Raw genomic sequence first — 17,051 nt, 5'->3', positions numbered from 1 at the left:
ATATATATGGGGTTTTTTGGAATATTTATTATTTTTATGTGTATATTACCTGGGTGTATGTAAGTGCACTTGTGTAATGCAATGCCTGTGGAGGTTAGAAGAGGGCGTCAGATCCCTCGGAACTAGAGACAAGATTATTAGCTGCTATGTGGGTGCTGGGATCCCAACCTAGATCCTCTGCAAGAGCAGTCAGTGCTTTTAACTACTGGGTAATCTTTCCAGCCCTCCAAAATTATTTTTTATTCTCTCAGAAAAAACTGAAAAAGGCTTTTAATACTTCTTTAGACAAGAAGTTTTTGGAAATGATGGTATTTAGAAATTTTGAGATGTGGAATAGTGTGCTGTTATTTCATGTGTTGTAAATGGGCCTTACTTTCATTGTTATATTTCAGTTCTTAAGTTGAAGTTGCTTGTTTCCCTAATAACTATTTTGCCTGGTAGTGTTAACATCAGACAAAAATATATGTGTGTATATAAGACACATAATGCACATAAGTGTGTCCATGCATTTTTCTGTCTTTAACTTTTCAAAAATCCTTTCTATTTTAGTCAAGTAAGAGTTCCAGAAATCTAAAATACAAAGATTTCTTTGATCCAGTTGAAAGTGATGATGGCATTGCAAGTGTTGATGATGAACTAGGTTCAAACAGAGAGGAAGAAGTTGCTGAGGAAGCAGAAGAAAGCATTTCTGAAATGTGGGTATTTCAAATCATTCTTTAGTTTATAAACTGAAATGGTTCAATCATGTATGTGTACTCACTGTTGTCAAATATGTTTGTCTCTTAGACTCTTAATTCAGAGAGTAGGTTCTTTAATGCCAGACAGCCAGAAGAAAGTCTCTGAATTGAATGGGACATTGGCAATCATTTAAAGAAGAAAATTATCTCTGGTAGTAACAATCAAACCTTTTTTAAAAGGAAAGAGCTTGGATTTGGGTTTTGTGCCAATAAAAACCCTCTCATGATATTTTTGTGAAGTATTTTGTATCATGGGTTGATGAATAAGATAATATATTTGCATCTATATATTAGGCACTTTTTCTTCTAGTTCTACATAGCATCTCACCTAAAAAATTCCTTCTGTTTGGTCCAATGAGATGGCTCAGTAGGTAATAACACTTGCTGCACAAGCCTGGTACCTAAGTTTCATCCCCCAAATCCATGAAAGTTATCCTCAGATCACCACATGTGCTGTGGCACACATGCCCCTACATATCAAGCACAATAATAACAATAAGAAATTTTTATTAATTAAAAAATTCCAGACTGGCTAGGCGTGGTGGTGCATGTCTTTAATCCCAGCACTTGGAAGGCAGAGGTAGGTGGATCTTTGTGAGTTCAAAGCCAGCCTGGTCTACATAGTGAGTTCCAGGTTAGCTGGGGCTGCAGGGAGACCCTTTCTCAAAAAGAGAAAAAAAAAAAAAAAAAATTCCAGACTGGGTGTTGTGGTAGACTCCTTTAATCCTAGCACTCGGGGCAGAGGCAGGAGGATTTCTGTGAGATTGAGGCCAGCATGATTTACATAGTGAGTTTACAGCCCAGTTAGGGCTACAGGGAGACCCTATCTCAAACAAAAAAACTGTTTCTTAAAAACTTAATATCTTTGGAATTTCTGAGTATTTGGTGCACTGGGAACTTTAGAGGGCTGGAGAGATGACTCAGCGGTTAAGAGTGTTGGCACTCTTGTAGAAGGCCCCAGTTCAATTCCCAGCACCCACATTGTGGCTTCCAGGGGAATCTTACGCCCCCTTTTGACCTCCGGTGCACTTAACATACATACAGGCAATAATACATTAATACACATAAAATTAAAAAAAATTTTTTTTAAAGAACTTTATAATAGGAATATTTATTTTTGTATTCCTAATGGATTGTAATGTTTTCCCTTTGATAAACATTTTGGTATTATAGGGATGAAGATAGTGACCTTGAAGAAAGTGAGGACAGTAAACAACACAAAGAAGGCTTGAAAAGAGTGACCTTTGCTTTGCCAGATGCTGAGGAAACTGAAGGTGCAGATATCTTAAATGTAAAGGAAGACTCTGGTGAAGTTAAATCCTCTTTTGAAAAAAGACAGGAGAAGGTAATTAATAATACTTTTGTATGTTTAACATTACGGAAACTCACAAACTAAGCTACTCTTAAAAGCAGAGCTTTTGTTCCTTAAAGATTGTGTGCACTGATCCAAATATCATGCGTGGTGCATGCATCCCAGCACTTGGGGGATGAGACAGGATTACTTGGTCTTCCAAGTTCAAGACCAGCCTGGGGTACATGCGTAGTCAGCCGTGTCTTATAAAACAAAGAATAAAAACACTGTATATGTTGTATATAAATACTACATGGAAAGCGTCTTACATTTTGTAAAATTCAGTGCCTCCATTTCCTAGCCTATAGCTTTTATTTGTGGGCCAGATGTAAAAACTTTATTTCTTTTCTCTGTGCCTAATGTCTTCTTGTCTGTGGCATGTCTCTCCTGCTTAGCCATCCTGTGATGCTTTTGTAACTGTTACAGCTGCTCTAGGAGATGCATCTCTTTAAAATACTGCTGTCAGATGATATGCAATTTTAATAGCTTTAGTTTGGTGTCCGTCCTTTGGTTCTATCATTTATTCATCTTAAAATTATATTACACAGAAATGAAAACAGTCAGACTATGAAAGATATCAGGATCATCCAAAGAATTATACAGGATTGTCAGCGTCTCTAGAAGAGTTAGGCAGTCTAAAGAAAATACCTTTATAATGAATTAGTGCTCTCCCACCTCACGCCTGCCTACCCCTCCAAAAAAGAGTTGGTTTTACTGAAGTTACACCAGACCTTTAAGAAATAGATCAATACCTACATAAAAAAATTAAGCAAAACTTATGAACAGGAAAAGCTAAATCTGACTAGCTTGTAAGTACCCACAATCTTTTGTCCTATTTGAGTAGTGATATAAGAAGCCAAAATGATGCCATAAGAAAACAGTGTCACACAATCATATGGGCTTCATTCTTTTAATTCGACGTTAGGAAATTGAATTTAATTCTTAGTCTTAAGAAGTTGAGGAAAACAACATGATTAGCTCTATGTATGTCAGATTTTAAACCCCCCAATCTTTACAGAGATCTACCTGCCTCTACCTTTTGAGTGCTGGGATTAAAGGCATGCACTGTGTAAATACATCAGGTCAAAAGCTGCCAATCATAGTTAATGGCCAGATTCTAAAAACATCCCTTTAAAATTAAGACAAAAGGTCCACTATTAAAATTTCCAACTATTTAACCTTTTTTTTTTTTTTAAAGGTATGTTAGTGTAGCAACAAAAGAAAAGGATCAAAAAGGGTAAAGTGAAAACAATATTTGCAGAAGATACTATATAAACAAAACATGGACAGAAGAGCTAGTAGAAGAAAAATTGGGGGCTGGAGAGATGGCTCAGTGGCTAAGAACACTGGCTGTTCTTGCAGAAGACTCGGGTTCGAATCCCAGCACCCACATGACAGCTAACAACTGTCCTAACTCCAGTTCCAGGGGATCCAACAGCCTCTTCTGTCCTCCATGGGTACCGCATGGCATGGGTGCACTTACATACATGTAGGCAATAAATGCATACACGTAAAATAATAAAATGTTAAAAAAGAGCTATTAGAAGAAAAGAGAATTCTGTAAAATAGCTGGTAAAACTAGTAGTGTATATACTAAAATATTTAAATTATCTTTTAGAGATTTGAGATAAAAAAAATTTGTGGAGTCGAGAGTCAGGCTCCATCAAATGCCAATAGTCCAAACAAAAATTACCTTAGAATGTTATAATACATTATAAGTATGGCATTTCAGAATATCTTCTGTTTCTTAGATGAATGAAAAAATAGCATCTTTGGAAAAACTGTTGTTGGAAAAAAAACCTTGGCAGCTTCAAGGGGAAGTGACAGCGCAGAAGCGGCCAGAGAACAGCCTGCTGGAAGAGACCCTCCACTTTGACCATGCTGTGCGGATGGGTATGGTGCCAGCTGAGCTTCCGCATCGTATTTGTCTTTATGCTTTATCTGTGGTTGTGTTCCAGAAAGATTCTGAGTAATAATTTTCTCCATGCTTTTTATTTAAACATTTTGAAACATACAGAAAAGTTGAAAAATAGTACAGTAAATATCTGTATGTGATGTAACTGAATTCATCAGTTTGTAACAGCTTGCTGTCTTTGCCTTCTGTCTGCTGTGCATCTTTGTGATTGTGTGTGTGTGTGTGTGTGTGTGTGTGTATGTCCTCTCAATCATTAATAGTAAGTTGCCAGGGGCTAGGGAGATGGCTCAGTTAGTATTTTCTGTGCAAACATGAAGACCTGAGTTTGGAACCCCAGCACCCACACACAAAACTGTAATCCTTTCACTGAGGTGGAGAAGGTAGGATGATGGAGCTTGCCAACCAGCTAATCTCACCAGATTGATGAGCTGTAGGTTCAGTGAGAGACCTTGCTCAGTAAATAAGGTGGAGAGTGTTTGAAGAAGATACTTGACGTTGACCTCTGGCCTCCACTTGGCACATGTGCACACAAACATACACATACACACAAAAGGAAAATTGGCAATATAATACTTCCTGCTAAAAACTTTTACCTGTATCTTCTAAGAACAGGACGTTCTTTACGAGCACAGTACCATTAATCCACCTATGAAACTCAACTGATAGAATAATGAAGCCTAATATATGGTCCCAAGTCAAATTTCTTACAGTGCTTTTTCATAAGGTTTGTATCATGTCAGAGTTCCCTAATTAAATTGTTCATAATTAAATTGTAAGCCCTGGTCATCTTATCAAATTCTTTCTTAAGCCCATTAAATTCAAATGAGTTTCTATTTTATTTCTGTAAGGTGAAAAGGAGCGAGTCCCCAGGTGTATGGGATGGAAGTAGTAGCCACATACCATATTCTAGAACATCAACGAGCTTATTGAAACCCAGATAGGAATAGGGATTTGGGTCAGTTGGTAGGGTGCTTACCTAGCATGTACCAATTCCTGATTTGATCCCTAGCATTGCAGAAACCAGGTATAGTGGCATATATCTCAGCACTTGAGAGGTGGAGGTAGAGAGATCAGAAGTTCAAAGTCATCTTGAGGCTACTAGCAAGTTTGATGCCAACCTGGGATACATGAGACTCTATTTCAAAACACACACACACACACACACACACACACACACACAGAGAGAGACGGGGGGGGATTGGTCTTTATGATTTAGGAAGTATAGGATTGGCCTAAGAATTTCTGCTTTTAATAAGTTCCCAGGTATTGCTTATGTTTTGGGTCCAATCATAATTTGAGAATACTGGGTCTAGTGTATATATTGCTAATGAATATACGTAATACTTCTTTTAGCCCCCGTGATCACAGAAGAAACCACCCTCCATCTAGAAGATATCATCAAACAGAGGATACAAGATCAGGTCAGATTTTAATTTAATTTCCACTGCAATTTTAAGTTATAATTTATACTTGGTTTATCACTGTTGTCTTCATTTCTACTTGATGTTCTTCACTTACAAGCCTTGAGATTGGATGCAGGGTATTTTCTCCTTCACTGTATAAAGCACTGCTTTTTGCTCATATGTATCCAAGAAAGTATCGTGCCTGTGAGGTGAGGTGGCCGGAAGCTGTTGCCTATAACGTCTCGGAAGCCATTGCCTGTAACTTCTCTTCTGAATCTTGTTGACTGGTTGGGCAGTGAGAGTGGAGTTAATCATGGGTATCTTGCTTGCTCTGGCGACATCTGGGACCCTTCCTTGGTATAGGCACACTTAACTACTGTAATAAATCAAGGGTGTATCTTTTCAGATGTTGACTTAACAAAGAATTTTTTTAGGAATTGTTCTGATTTTATAAAAAGGCACAAAAGAATATTTGGGTTAATGACCTTGCTTTTCATCATGCTTCTTATTTGTGACCTGAATAATCACCTTTAATTTTTGAGATAGGGTTTCAAGTACCTCAGATTGGCCTGGAGCTCACTAAATAGCCTGAGGATGTCCTTGAGTTTTTGATTCTCCTATCTCCACTTCTCAAGTGCTGGGATTATAGGCTTATGCCACCATGCCCTGTTTAGGAAGGACTAGGGATTGAACTCAGAGCTTCATGCATGCTGGACAAGCACTCTACTAACTGAACTGCATTCTCAGCCCCAAATAATCATTTTTGGTTTTTTTTTTTTTTTTTTGAGACAAGGTCTCCCTATATCTGTAGCTGATCTGGAACTTCCTGTGTGAACCAGGCTTTCCTCCATCTCACAGATATCCACCTGCTTCTGGCTGACCTGGAACTCACTCTGTAGACCAGACTAGCCTTAAACCGCTTGCCTCTGCCTCCTGAGTGCTAGGATTAAAGACATGTGCAACCAAAACCCTGCTGATTTTACTAAGCATAGAAATGTGTCTAATTTTCTTGACTTCTTTGCACTTCAGGCTTGGGATGATGTTGTAAGAAAAGAAAAACCTAAAGAGGAAGCGTATGAATATAAAAAGCGTCTAACTTTAGACCACGAGAAGAGTAAGTTGAGCCTTGCTGAAATATATGAGCAAGAATATATCAAACTCAACCAGGTAAGGCCACCCCCAAGGCAAAGCCATTACTACTAAAGGAACAGAAGTGAGGCCTGAAATCTGAAATCTACCTTGCGCTCCCAAACATCTCATTTAACTGTGGGACAGTGCATGCTAGGAGTTGAGGGATTATAATGTTCCCACTGAATGAGGGAGTCAGGGCTTATTCTATGACTAGACATTGGTAAGCTTTTGTGTGTACAGTCGGTTGTTGACTTTCTAGCAATTGCTATGTAGTATTATTTTAAAATCCTCCCTGATGTTTTGAGGTTCTTGATTTTTATTATTTTATTTTATTTTTTGGTCTTTTTGAGACGGGGTCTCCCAGTAGCCCCCAGCTGGCCTGGAACTTACTATGTAGACTAGGCTGGCCTCAAACTCGCAGAGATCCACCTGCCTGTACCTCTCGAGTGCTGGGATTATATTTTACATTTATGAAACGATATTGATCTTTAGGTACTTTTTCATTCGTTTGTTTTGTTCTAAAAGTAATCTCTAGCTAAATAGGACAGGCTCACATTCCCAAGACTAATATTTCCTCACATTGGATTTATTGGGATGTGGTCAGTATGTGCTTGGAGATGCAGTAGCAATTTAAATCTACAAAAATCATGTCGGCTGCTCTCCAGCACCACCAACCAGCAGTGCCTTAATGCCCCTGTGAAGTGGACGGACTGGCCAGATATGAATCCAAATTTTTGGCTGCCTTGGCACCCAGGTAGTTGAAGGATGATGTGTTCAGCTTAAGTCAGTGTTTGTTGAGTGTACATATGACTGCTTTGAGGAGATTTAGTAAGTACAGAAAGAATTTGATGATGCAAGTTAAAAATTAATTAATTGCATAACTTATGCCAGTTCTTAAAATGTTAATTTTGTTCCTCTCTTGAGTTTTGGGGTATGGATTTGGAGTTTGAGTGTATTAATTAGCTAGGCTAATTTTAGACCATTTCTATTAGGAGAGAGAGTCTGGAGGTAATGTTCGATTTTTTTTTTTTTTCCCCTGAAGTTTAGTGCCTCTACATGAGTATTGTAATAAGGCAGCACGTGAATGAGCCTTACAGCTGAGTATATGTGATCAGGAAGATCATGTCGAATATGTGACTTCATAGATACTATTGCCTTGGGCTAGTGGAAAGGAAGTCTTTAGGATCTTTTTCTTTCTCTCTATTTTCCTCTCGAGTCAGGGTCTTTCTTTTTCAGACTGATCTTAAACAACTGGGCTCAAATGATCCTCCTGCTTCAGCTTCTTGAGTAGCTGGCATTGCAGTCATGTACCACCCACACCTAGCTTTGGGATTTTTTTTTTTTTAAGTGAACGAAGTTGAAATAAGCAGCAGTAGTAGCACAGGGCCTAGACAGAGCTAGAGGTGGAGCTGATGGCATGCTACCTGAGACCTGGGCCACAGATGTAAAGAACCAGTCACTTCCTGCCCCTATTTCTTTCCTTTCCATTTCTTAAAACAAAGCAAAGCAAAAAACCAAGCAGACCAAACACTGTCTTAGAGTACACAGTTGGGAGCAGGGGAAAAAAACAAGTATAAAACTTACCTGTTCTTAATAGAATTAAAATGTCATTTTCATTTTAATGTGATTAATCTGAATAAATCCTTAACAAATTACATTGATGTAATATAGAATTAACAATTTTGATGTAAACAATTCAAGCCAGGCATGGGGGTACATGCCTAAACCAGTTCTCAGAAGGCTAAGGAGGGTGATCATGAGTTTGAGGTAGTCCTGGACTACAGAGTGAGACCCTGTCTCAAAAACACTAAAGACAAATAGGTGAATGAAATGTGTAACTTGAAGGTGCTTAGTCCAGTCTTGTGTAAGTAGTGCCTCTTGGTAGTTCCCCAAACCCTAGCTCATCAGTCAGCCGCTTCCTGTTCCTCCCTCACTCCACCTCCACACATTTTAGGTCTATAGATTTGCCCATTTTGCACATTTCAGATTAGTGAAGTCACACAATATGTGATTTCTTTCATTTTAACATAGTGTTTTCCTGACAGGCATATTTTTATTTTATTGGTGAATAATCCATTTATATATGTACCGTGGTTTCTTTATTCCTTCATCAGTCAATTAACATTTGGACTGTTCCTGCTTTCTGGGTATTACAAATAGTGCTGTGTATGTGTATTTATCTATATTTAGTTTTCTTGGGTGCACATCTAGGAGAGAAAATGCTAACTGCTTAACCTTCTTGTGGAAGTGCCAAACTGGCTGCCATTGTGGTTACATCATTTTACTTTCCTAGTGATAATGCACAAGGTTCCGATCTCTGTGTCCTCTCACGAAGATTTGTTAATTTTCCTTAAATTTGGTGATCCTTGTGGGAATAGCTTAGTTCTTGACAGAGCTAAGGGAATACTAATACCAAGGGAATTAAACTGTTCTGAATGACAGAGGTACCATACCAAAGTGTACATTTCATGGGGTTTTTTTTGTAGGCACCAGCACCATTGTGGTACTGAGGTCTTTAATTTTGCTTTTGGAACATACCACCCCTCCCCCTTGAAACAAAGCACCGCTATGTAATCCAGGCTAGTGTTCAACTTGTAGTACCCTTGCCTCAACCTCCTGAGTATTCATGTTTAAGGCAGTACCACAATACCTAGCTGGAATGCACCTTTGTAGCTAAGGCTGTGTGGTATTGAGATATGTGGTACCCTCATTGGCCTGCAGTGTTTTATCTCATGACACAGTATTAAGCATCTTAGTCTGATGATGACCTTACTCTCTTAGCAAAAAACTGAAGAAGAAGAAAATCCAGAGCATGTAGAGATTCAGAAGATGATGGATTCTCTCTTCCTAAAATTGGATGCCCTGTCAAACTTCCACTTCATCCCTAAACCAGTAAGTGTGTTAATAGTCCAGCGTATAGTTGTGCAGATATTGACTTAATAGCCCTGAGTTCTTATAAACTAGCTTTTCAATTGGTGTCAGAACACAAACCTCCTGTAATTCCCTGTAAATTATAAGCAGAGCTTCTGTGATGGAGGATTACTTCTTGTTCCTGGTTGATTTTGACTCTCCTTACTACTGCAACCTGATATCCAGTGAACTCTTGACCTACCTTTACCTCTGGGCCTCAGCCATTCTTCCTTTCCTGACCCTCTTAGTTGTGTTTTAATTACACAGTGGCTACAGAGACTGTGAATGTCTGTATCTTGCGTTGATTACCTGTGGCAAGTCATATTAGGTCCTTTGTTTACATTAACTCTTACTACCCAAAACACTAAGACAGGTATTACTATTTCCATTTTGGAGATAAGGAACCTGAAACTTAGGAGGTAGGAGGGTCAAAACTGACACTGGGTCCATGCTGTCTCCACTGTCTGAGGTGCTCTGACCAGCCTGAGACATCTTAGGAGACTTCTTAGTCCTCTCCCTATCTGAGTCTTACCCAGTTGGGCTGAGACTATACCTACTCCATGAAACTCCATCTCAACAACATCTGTGGTTCTATAAAGCAGGCTGGAGCCATCTGTTGATGCTTGCTCACATGTTGCCTTTTGGTATCTCTTGTATCTGAATGCCATGAGCTGGAGACTAATCTAGAAGTCAGAAGCTGAGTCTGCTTCTGCTCCCAATTTACTTTGTGATTTAGGCAGATTCTCATTTGTACAGAAGAGATCCAGGATCCTTTTTGATTTGGTAATGGCTACTTGACTTTTCCTGTTTTCAACAGACAGTAAGGTTTTTATCACATATATATCTGAATTTTAATCAGGTTTTATTTACAAATGAGTTTTCGATGGCAAGAACCCTTTTTGTATCAGAAGTGCTCAGAGTTAACTAAAGTGAACAGGCAGACAAGTAGAATTTGTCAACCCATCTTGGCAGGCAGGTGTTACTGTGAAAGTCTGATGGGGAGGCTCTGAGCCTTTCCCTGGCCTTCACAGTCTTGAATTGTCTGGCTCCAACTCCTGCCCCATGGCATCTGTAGCTTGTTATCTCCAGCCACATTGCTCCTCTGGTTCTTTGAGCAGGCTAAGTCCCTCCTTTCCTGACTCCTTACTATGCACTTCTGCTCAGTAGGCTGCTTTTCCCTCTTTGAATGACTCTTCCTCTCCCAGGCTGTGCCTTCCCATCCCTTGCTTCCCATTATTTAGAGCAGTCTGTCATCGCCTCTTCACATTCATTTGTCCCTCATTGCTACATACATGGGTCTCCCTGTAGCCACAGCTGACTTGGAACTCACTATGGAGAACAGGCTGGCCTTGAACTCACAGAGATCCGCCTGCCTCTGCCTCCCAGGTACAGGGATTAAAGACCTGTGCCACCATGCCTGGCCTCTCTACCTTATTTCTTTGAAAAAAGTTCTCATTGAATCTGAAACTCACCATTTCAGATGGATTAGTTTGCCAGTGAGCTCCTCCCAGGATCTGCTTGTCTCCACTCCCAATGCTAGGTTTAAAGGCACTGTAGACATGCCCAGCTTTTATGTGTGTACTGGAGATTTGAACTCAGATCCTTTCATTCACAGTAAGCACTCTTATCCACTGAGCCATCTTCCTAGTTCTGCCCTAATTTAAAAGCCTTTTTTCTTCTTCAGAAATGTCAAAGTTTATTACAGGTCCTCCTTAATAGTCCTTTTTTTCCATATTCAGGTCTGTATTTCACACAGTCTCTGCAGATTCTCTGTACCATTTAGCTGTCTTTTTGTTTTGATTTGGCAGAGGGACTAATTCCGTTTTCTCTATTTCTCATTAAATTTTAGGCTGGAGCACAGTGTTTCTTGTAAATAACTGAATAGTGATCCACTGGAAGAAGTAATTTTTTTTTTTCCACACTCCACATTTTTCTCTTACTGAGAATCTAGGATCCTATCATGTTTCTCACTTGTTTTTGTTCTTGTGAAGTTTTCTGGGGCATATAACTCACAGGTTGTTATGGAACACTGTTCTCTGGGAATGGCTTGGGCATTGCTATCTTGAAATGACAGTAGCTGTCATTACCCATACCAGCCCCCTCACAAGATTGAGCCCACTGACATACCCTCATGGAGGGGAGGGAGGTGCATGAGGCAGCTACAGGAGTGGCCTGCTATTCCCTGAGGATATAAAGTGGCTAGGATGCTTGACTGGGTTGCAGAACACAACACATGACTTTTCTTCATTGCTGAAGCTGCCTGTAAGTTGCCCATGTTCTTGTAAGTGACCCCAGTTAAACTCAATGGTTCATCAAGCTGATCTTGAGTTAAATTGTTTCTTTGTGCTACTTTTAATGCCCTATCTTGGGTACATGCATATGTGTTCACATCTCTCCAGGAAAAGTTAACGCAACTCTAATCAACTAAAAATAGGATTAGGAAGGGAAGTGACTGGCAGAGGAATCAGTGACATGCTGTGGGTACGGGCCTGGCTGTCTAAGTCTCAGTCCTGCATTTCTTACACCTTAGCCTTTCCCCTTTCTGACAACAGGAGTTGAAGTCATTTTCCTCTGCTCTCCATCCCTTGTATCTGTACACAGGGATTCACAAGAATTAGCTGTGAAGAACGCCAGTGTAAGCGTGAATTAAGTATTTGCCATGTCCATTGTGAAATCTGTTTTTAAAGAAAAAAGAAGCATAGCAAAAAAGTCTTCCAGTTGGTGGTATATCCTTCTCCTTTTTTATACTTACCAGATACAGTTGTTTTTAGATCCCATACCATTTCTTGTTAATGTTTAAAAGAGAGACTTCTGGGGCTGGAGAGATGGCTCAACAGTTAAGAGCACTGGCTGCTCTTGCAGAGGACTTGGGTTCAGTTCCCACCACCCACATGGTGGCTAACAACCATCTATAACTCCAGTTCCGGGGGATCTGATGCCTCTTTTGACCTCTGCAGGTATTGTACAACATGGGTGCACTGCAGGCAATACACTCATACACATAAAATAAAAATAATAACTTTTTTTAAAGAAAGAGAAGACTTTAGTAGCTGGAATTGGTTTTGGGCGGGGGTTTTGTTTGTTTGTTTGTTTTGTTTTTGAGACAGGGTCTCCCTGTAGCCCCAGGTGGCATGGAATTCACTATGTAGACCAGGCTGGCTTCAGAGAGATCACCTATCTCTGCCTCCTGAGTGCTGGGATGAAAGGCATGGGCCACTACACCCAGAGTGTAGGTGGAATTGTTTATTTAGTAATCTATATTTTTACTCTTTTTCCTCATAGGCATTTTTTATATATTTCTTAAGAGAGCTAGCTTTTTTCTATAAAGCAAGATGATTCAACAAATTAATATATCTTACTAATTAGATGGATTGTTTGAGAATGTCCATAAAGGCGACATATGGAAATGTTTGCATGTAACAAATATGCAGATTGTAGAATAAATGCTGTCGGAATCGTTTGGAGACAAAAGGCTCTAGGCCTACCTATGTTGCCATGCCAGTCAGCTGGAGACCTTGACTGTCAGCACACTGATGTTTTAACGAATCTTCACAGAGAATTCCATGATGTTAGGACCACTTCCTACTTCCTATTAAATGCACTATCCTCTTTCCAGCCTGTTCCAGAAATTAAAGTTGTATCGAATCTACCAGCCATAACCATGGAAGAAGTAGCCCCAGTGAATGTCAGTGATGCAGCCCTCCTGGCCCCAGAGGAAATCAAGGTAAGAAGCTAGTGTGGAAATCTTTGGGGTCTCCTTGCAAGTTAGTTCACTGTAGCCAGATCTGCATTTATTTTATTTATTTATTTTCCTTGAGTTTGTATTTTTTATTTTATTTTATTTTATGTGTATGAGTATTATACCTGCATGTAAGTAAGTGCACCTATGTAGTGCAGTGCCTGCGGAGGACAGAAGAGGCTGTCAGAGCCCCTGGAACTGGAGCTGTGGACAGTTGTTATCTGCCATGTGGGTGCTGGGATTTGAACCCGGGTCTTCTGCAAGAACAGTCAGTGTTAACTAGGTCTTAATGTAATCCAGCGGCAATCTGAAGTGTATGGACTATTGTGTAGGTTATACAAATAGTTGATTTTATATAAAGGAATTTGAGCATACAGGAAGGAACCTGGAGTATCTGCAGGGTCCTGGAACTGATCCTCTGGATATGAATGTGTACATAATGAAACAAATCATTAGTTATATAATACTTAAAAACCAATCTTCTATTTTTAAGCATTATTGAAAGTTGCAGTTATAAGGATTACTAGAAAAGTTTTTTAAGGGCTGGACAGATAGTTCAGTATTTAAGAGCACTGACTGCTCTTGCAGAGGACCTGGGTTCACTTCCCAGCAACCACATAGCAGCTAATAGTTGTCTGTAATTCCAGTTCCAGGGAATCCAATATACTCTTCTAACTTCTGCAGGCATTGCATGACACAGGTATACTTACCACTAAATAAAACATTTTCTAAAAAAAGAAAGAAAAGTTTTTAAATACTCTGTTTTAAAATCTTATGAGAATTTAGCAATACTTTAATATTATCACCCCTCCTATGATTTTGTCCATAATAGTCATAATGTGTAATATAAAGCTCATCAGCAGTGACATCTAAAATAGAATGGCTCTTTTAGACATTGGAAGATGTTGAATATACCAGATATTGGTAGTCTATGACTCATGAACATGGAAATTCATGCTTTATACAGAGATGATGGTTTCTGACAGGCCCATGTCCTTTCTGCTGGCTTAGTGTTGACTCTTTCTTACCTGCTTTGTTAATATCCACAGCCACAACTTCTGTCAGAGCCTCTGCCACCTCATGTAGGCGTTAGCCTGGAAGAATGGGCTGGTAACTCAGGAGAAAGGAGGAAATCAGTTCTCACTAGAGAGAGCTTTCCCTGCTCCCTCTGTTCCTTGATGTTTGAGAACCCCTGACCAAAACACAGGGGCTGTTAGTCACAGCATAGAGCCAGGACTGCCTTAGGCATGTCCTAGAACCCATCAAGAAGCCTGTGTTGGAGCAGGCCTGCTGGCTAGTACTTACTGGCTTGAGAAACTAGCTCTTGGTGAATTCATTGGGGAATAAACTGTCACTCTTGAGTTTGTTCTGGCAAAGAACGCAGGACAGGTCTTAGAGTTACCAAAGCCCCTTGGAACTAGGTGGGGATTGCTCTGCACCCTCAGACACTGGACTATAGGCACAGTCCATTGGCCATTTGGTGAGTAATTCTTCTCAGTCCCCCACTTGATATTAGGTTGGGTTAACTACTATGTTGGTGGTTGCTATTTAATAGGAGAAAAATAAAGCTGGAGATCTAAAAACATCTGCTGAGAAAACAGCTACAGACAAGAAACGAGAACGGAGGAAAAAGAAATATCTGAAGCGTTTGAAAATAAAGGAGAAGGAGAAGCGGAGAAAATTGCTTGAAAAGTACAACACAAAGCAAACTGGGAAATTCGCCAGAGCAGTAGCTTCAGAGAAGTTGAAACAGTTGACTAAAACGGGCAAAGTGTCCTTATTAAAGGTAAGGGGGGGGAAGTGCTGGGGAGGGTGTGTGTGGGGAGGGATGGCATGCTTTGAGCTATAGCCCAACCGGGGTATGAGAGCCACCTGTGAGGTCCAAGGGCATACTACTAGCTGGTGGCCTTTAGCACACTGCAGGCTTTCCTATAGACTCTTAAAATAACCAAGGCCTGGCACCAAGTTTTCGTCTCCCTTCTTAAAATATAAGAATGTTGTAACAATTGAGTATATTTCTTATAGTAGCTGATTTAAGTTTTTTGGACTCCTAGTGGTTTTTATGTTTTACATTTCTGTACTGTTGTAATCATAATGTACTATTATACTTTGGGTTTTTTCACATGAGCATGCTTTCTAATATGAGTATGTATTGTTTTTAATTGCAGGATGAACGGAAAGATAAGGCCTTAAAGTCATCTCAAGCATTCTTTTCTAAATTACAAGATCAAGTAAAAATGCAGATTAATGATGCAAAACAACCAGATAAGAAAAAGAAGAAAAAACAGGATATTTCTGTTCATAAACTAAAGCTGTAATATATTCTGAATTTAATGTATATATGTAAGCTTTTGTCCTTATTCCTTTGTATAATAAAATTTTAAAGACAATCTTCGCCTGATGGCAACTATTTGAGACTTCACAGTGCAGTGGCAAGCTTTAAACTGTACTTGGAAAGCCTGTCTATGGCTGGGCTCATCAGCAGATGCCTATAATCCCATCCATTCTGGAGGTGGAGACTAGGGGTCAGGAAGTACAAGTTCATCCTTAGCTGCATCATGAATTTGAGGCTAGCCTGAGGTAAACTAGATCCTGTCTTTAAAACAAGCAACAACAAAGGCCCCCAAATAAACACAAAAAGAAAGCCCATCTGGGTTTCTCCAGGTGTGAAGCAGATCTCAGCTCCCCAACCCTTTCCCACATTAATGCAACTGATCTGACCCCACTGTATCACAATGGTCCCAGCCTGTGTGAAGGCCAGGTCAGCAATCTGAAAGGACCCAGAGATAAGGAAAAGTTATATTCTTTTAACTTTCTCTATTCATATATAATATTTTGAGCTTAGACTGCTTTGTAGTTTTGTTTCACTTACTAGGTACATACCTTGAAATGTAACCCTGGGAGGCTTTACTATTCAATGACGTCTCATTGCTCTGTGATGTTTTCACTACCCTGAGATGTTGTATTTATTACTTGAATATCTTGAAGCTCAGTGAGGTTTTCCACTCTGTTGACGAAAATGTAAAACTAAGTGAATAGAAAGTTCACCAAATTGTTTAATGAGGTACCTGGTCCAATTAGTCCGAGAGAAGTATAGATCAAATGTGACAGATACCTAAACTTTTGCTAGTGATACCTGTTTTTATAATCTGCAGAGACCATTTGACTGATTCCTAGCCCAATTAGCTAGGCCTAGCTATAGATCAAAAGGCAACAGATATCCTGACCCATGCCTGGGATATCTACTTTGTAAGCTGTGTAACACAGAGCCCAGGTGCTAGCCATTAAATGATGTAAAAATACCTATTTAATCTCCAGCTGTACTGTCTGGGGCCCAGAAAATCTAAAAGCCTTAGTTGCTAATTCTGGGACCTCACACTTGAGAATAAAGGAGCTTTTTGACTCCTTGGCTCAGTCTCTTAGCTGTTTGAAGAATTTTTCTGTAACCCCAGAGCCAGCTACCTTCCTCACAACCAGCTGTCTATGTAGTCCTTTCTGAGATCTTGATTTTCATCTACTATCATGTCATTTCAAAACAGCACTTCTTGACCCTTTGGAAAATCTTGATGCCTGAATAAAGGATTGGCATAGGCTAGACAGGATGGTCCATAGATAAGAGAGGGCAGGCATGCTCTAAAAGGGAATCCAGGAGCAACAGAAGCTCAACAGCCCAGAACATGGACCTGCAGTCTTCAGAGTCATCTGTGACCACCAGGTGCCCATTGTTCAGACTTCCCAATCAGAGAAAATGCCTTTGATAGAATGTCATGACTTGATGGAAAAATAGACAGCCTTATTCCAGATGGGTAGAGAACAAGACTCAGCAGGTGGGGAGGCTTGCTTTCATCTGCAAAGGCCAATCCCA

General features: G+C 39.8%; 1 protein-coding gene across 1 annotated transcript in view; it reads left to right on the top strand.

The window, feature by feature from the left end:
- Mphosph10 (M-phase phosphoprotein 10) overlaps positions 1–15,581 on the top strand; it is an 18,316-nt gene extending 2,735 nt beyond the window's left edge. Inside the window, exons 3-11 of the mRNA XM_008850614.3 lie at positions 550–695; positions 1,911–2,082; positions 3,840–3,981; positions 5,357–5,424; positions 6,436–6,573; positions 9,319–9,429; positions 13,064–13,171; positions 14,742–14,972; positions 15,355–15,581. Coding sequence (XP_008848836.1) covers positions 550–695; positions 1,911–2,082; positions 3,840–3,981; positions 5,357–5,424; positions 6,436–6,573; positions 9,319–9,429; positions 13,064–13,171; positions 14,742–14,972; positions 15,355–15,504 — 1,266 coding nt within the window. The 3' untranslated portion in view covers positions 15,505–15,581. The remainder of the gene's footprint in view (positions 1–549; positions 696–1,910; positions 2,083–3,839; positions 3,982–5,356; positions 5,425–6,435; positions 6,574–9,318; positions 9,430–13,063; positions 13,172–14,741; positions 14,973–15,354) is intronic.
- The last annotated feature ends 1,470 nt before the right edge of the window (positions 15,582–17,051 follow it).

Source organism: Nannospalax galili, unplaced genomic scaffold (assembly GCF_000622305.1).
Source record: "Nannospalax galili isolate Female #2095 unplaced genomic scaffold, S.galili_v1.0 scaffold685, whole genome shotgun sequence".
NCBI lineage: Eukaryota > Metazoa > Chordata > Mammalia > Rodentia > Spalacidae > Nannospalax > Nannospalax galili.
The sequence above is the reverse complement of the archived record's forward strand: the minus strand, read 5'-3'. Positions and strand labels throughout refer to the sequence as shown.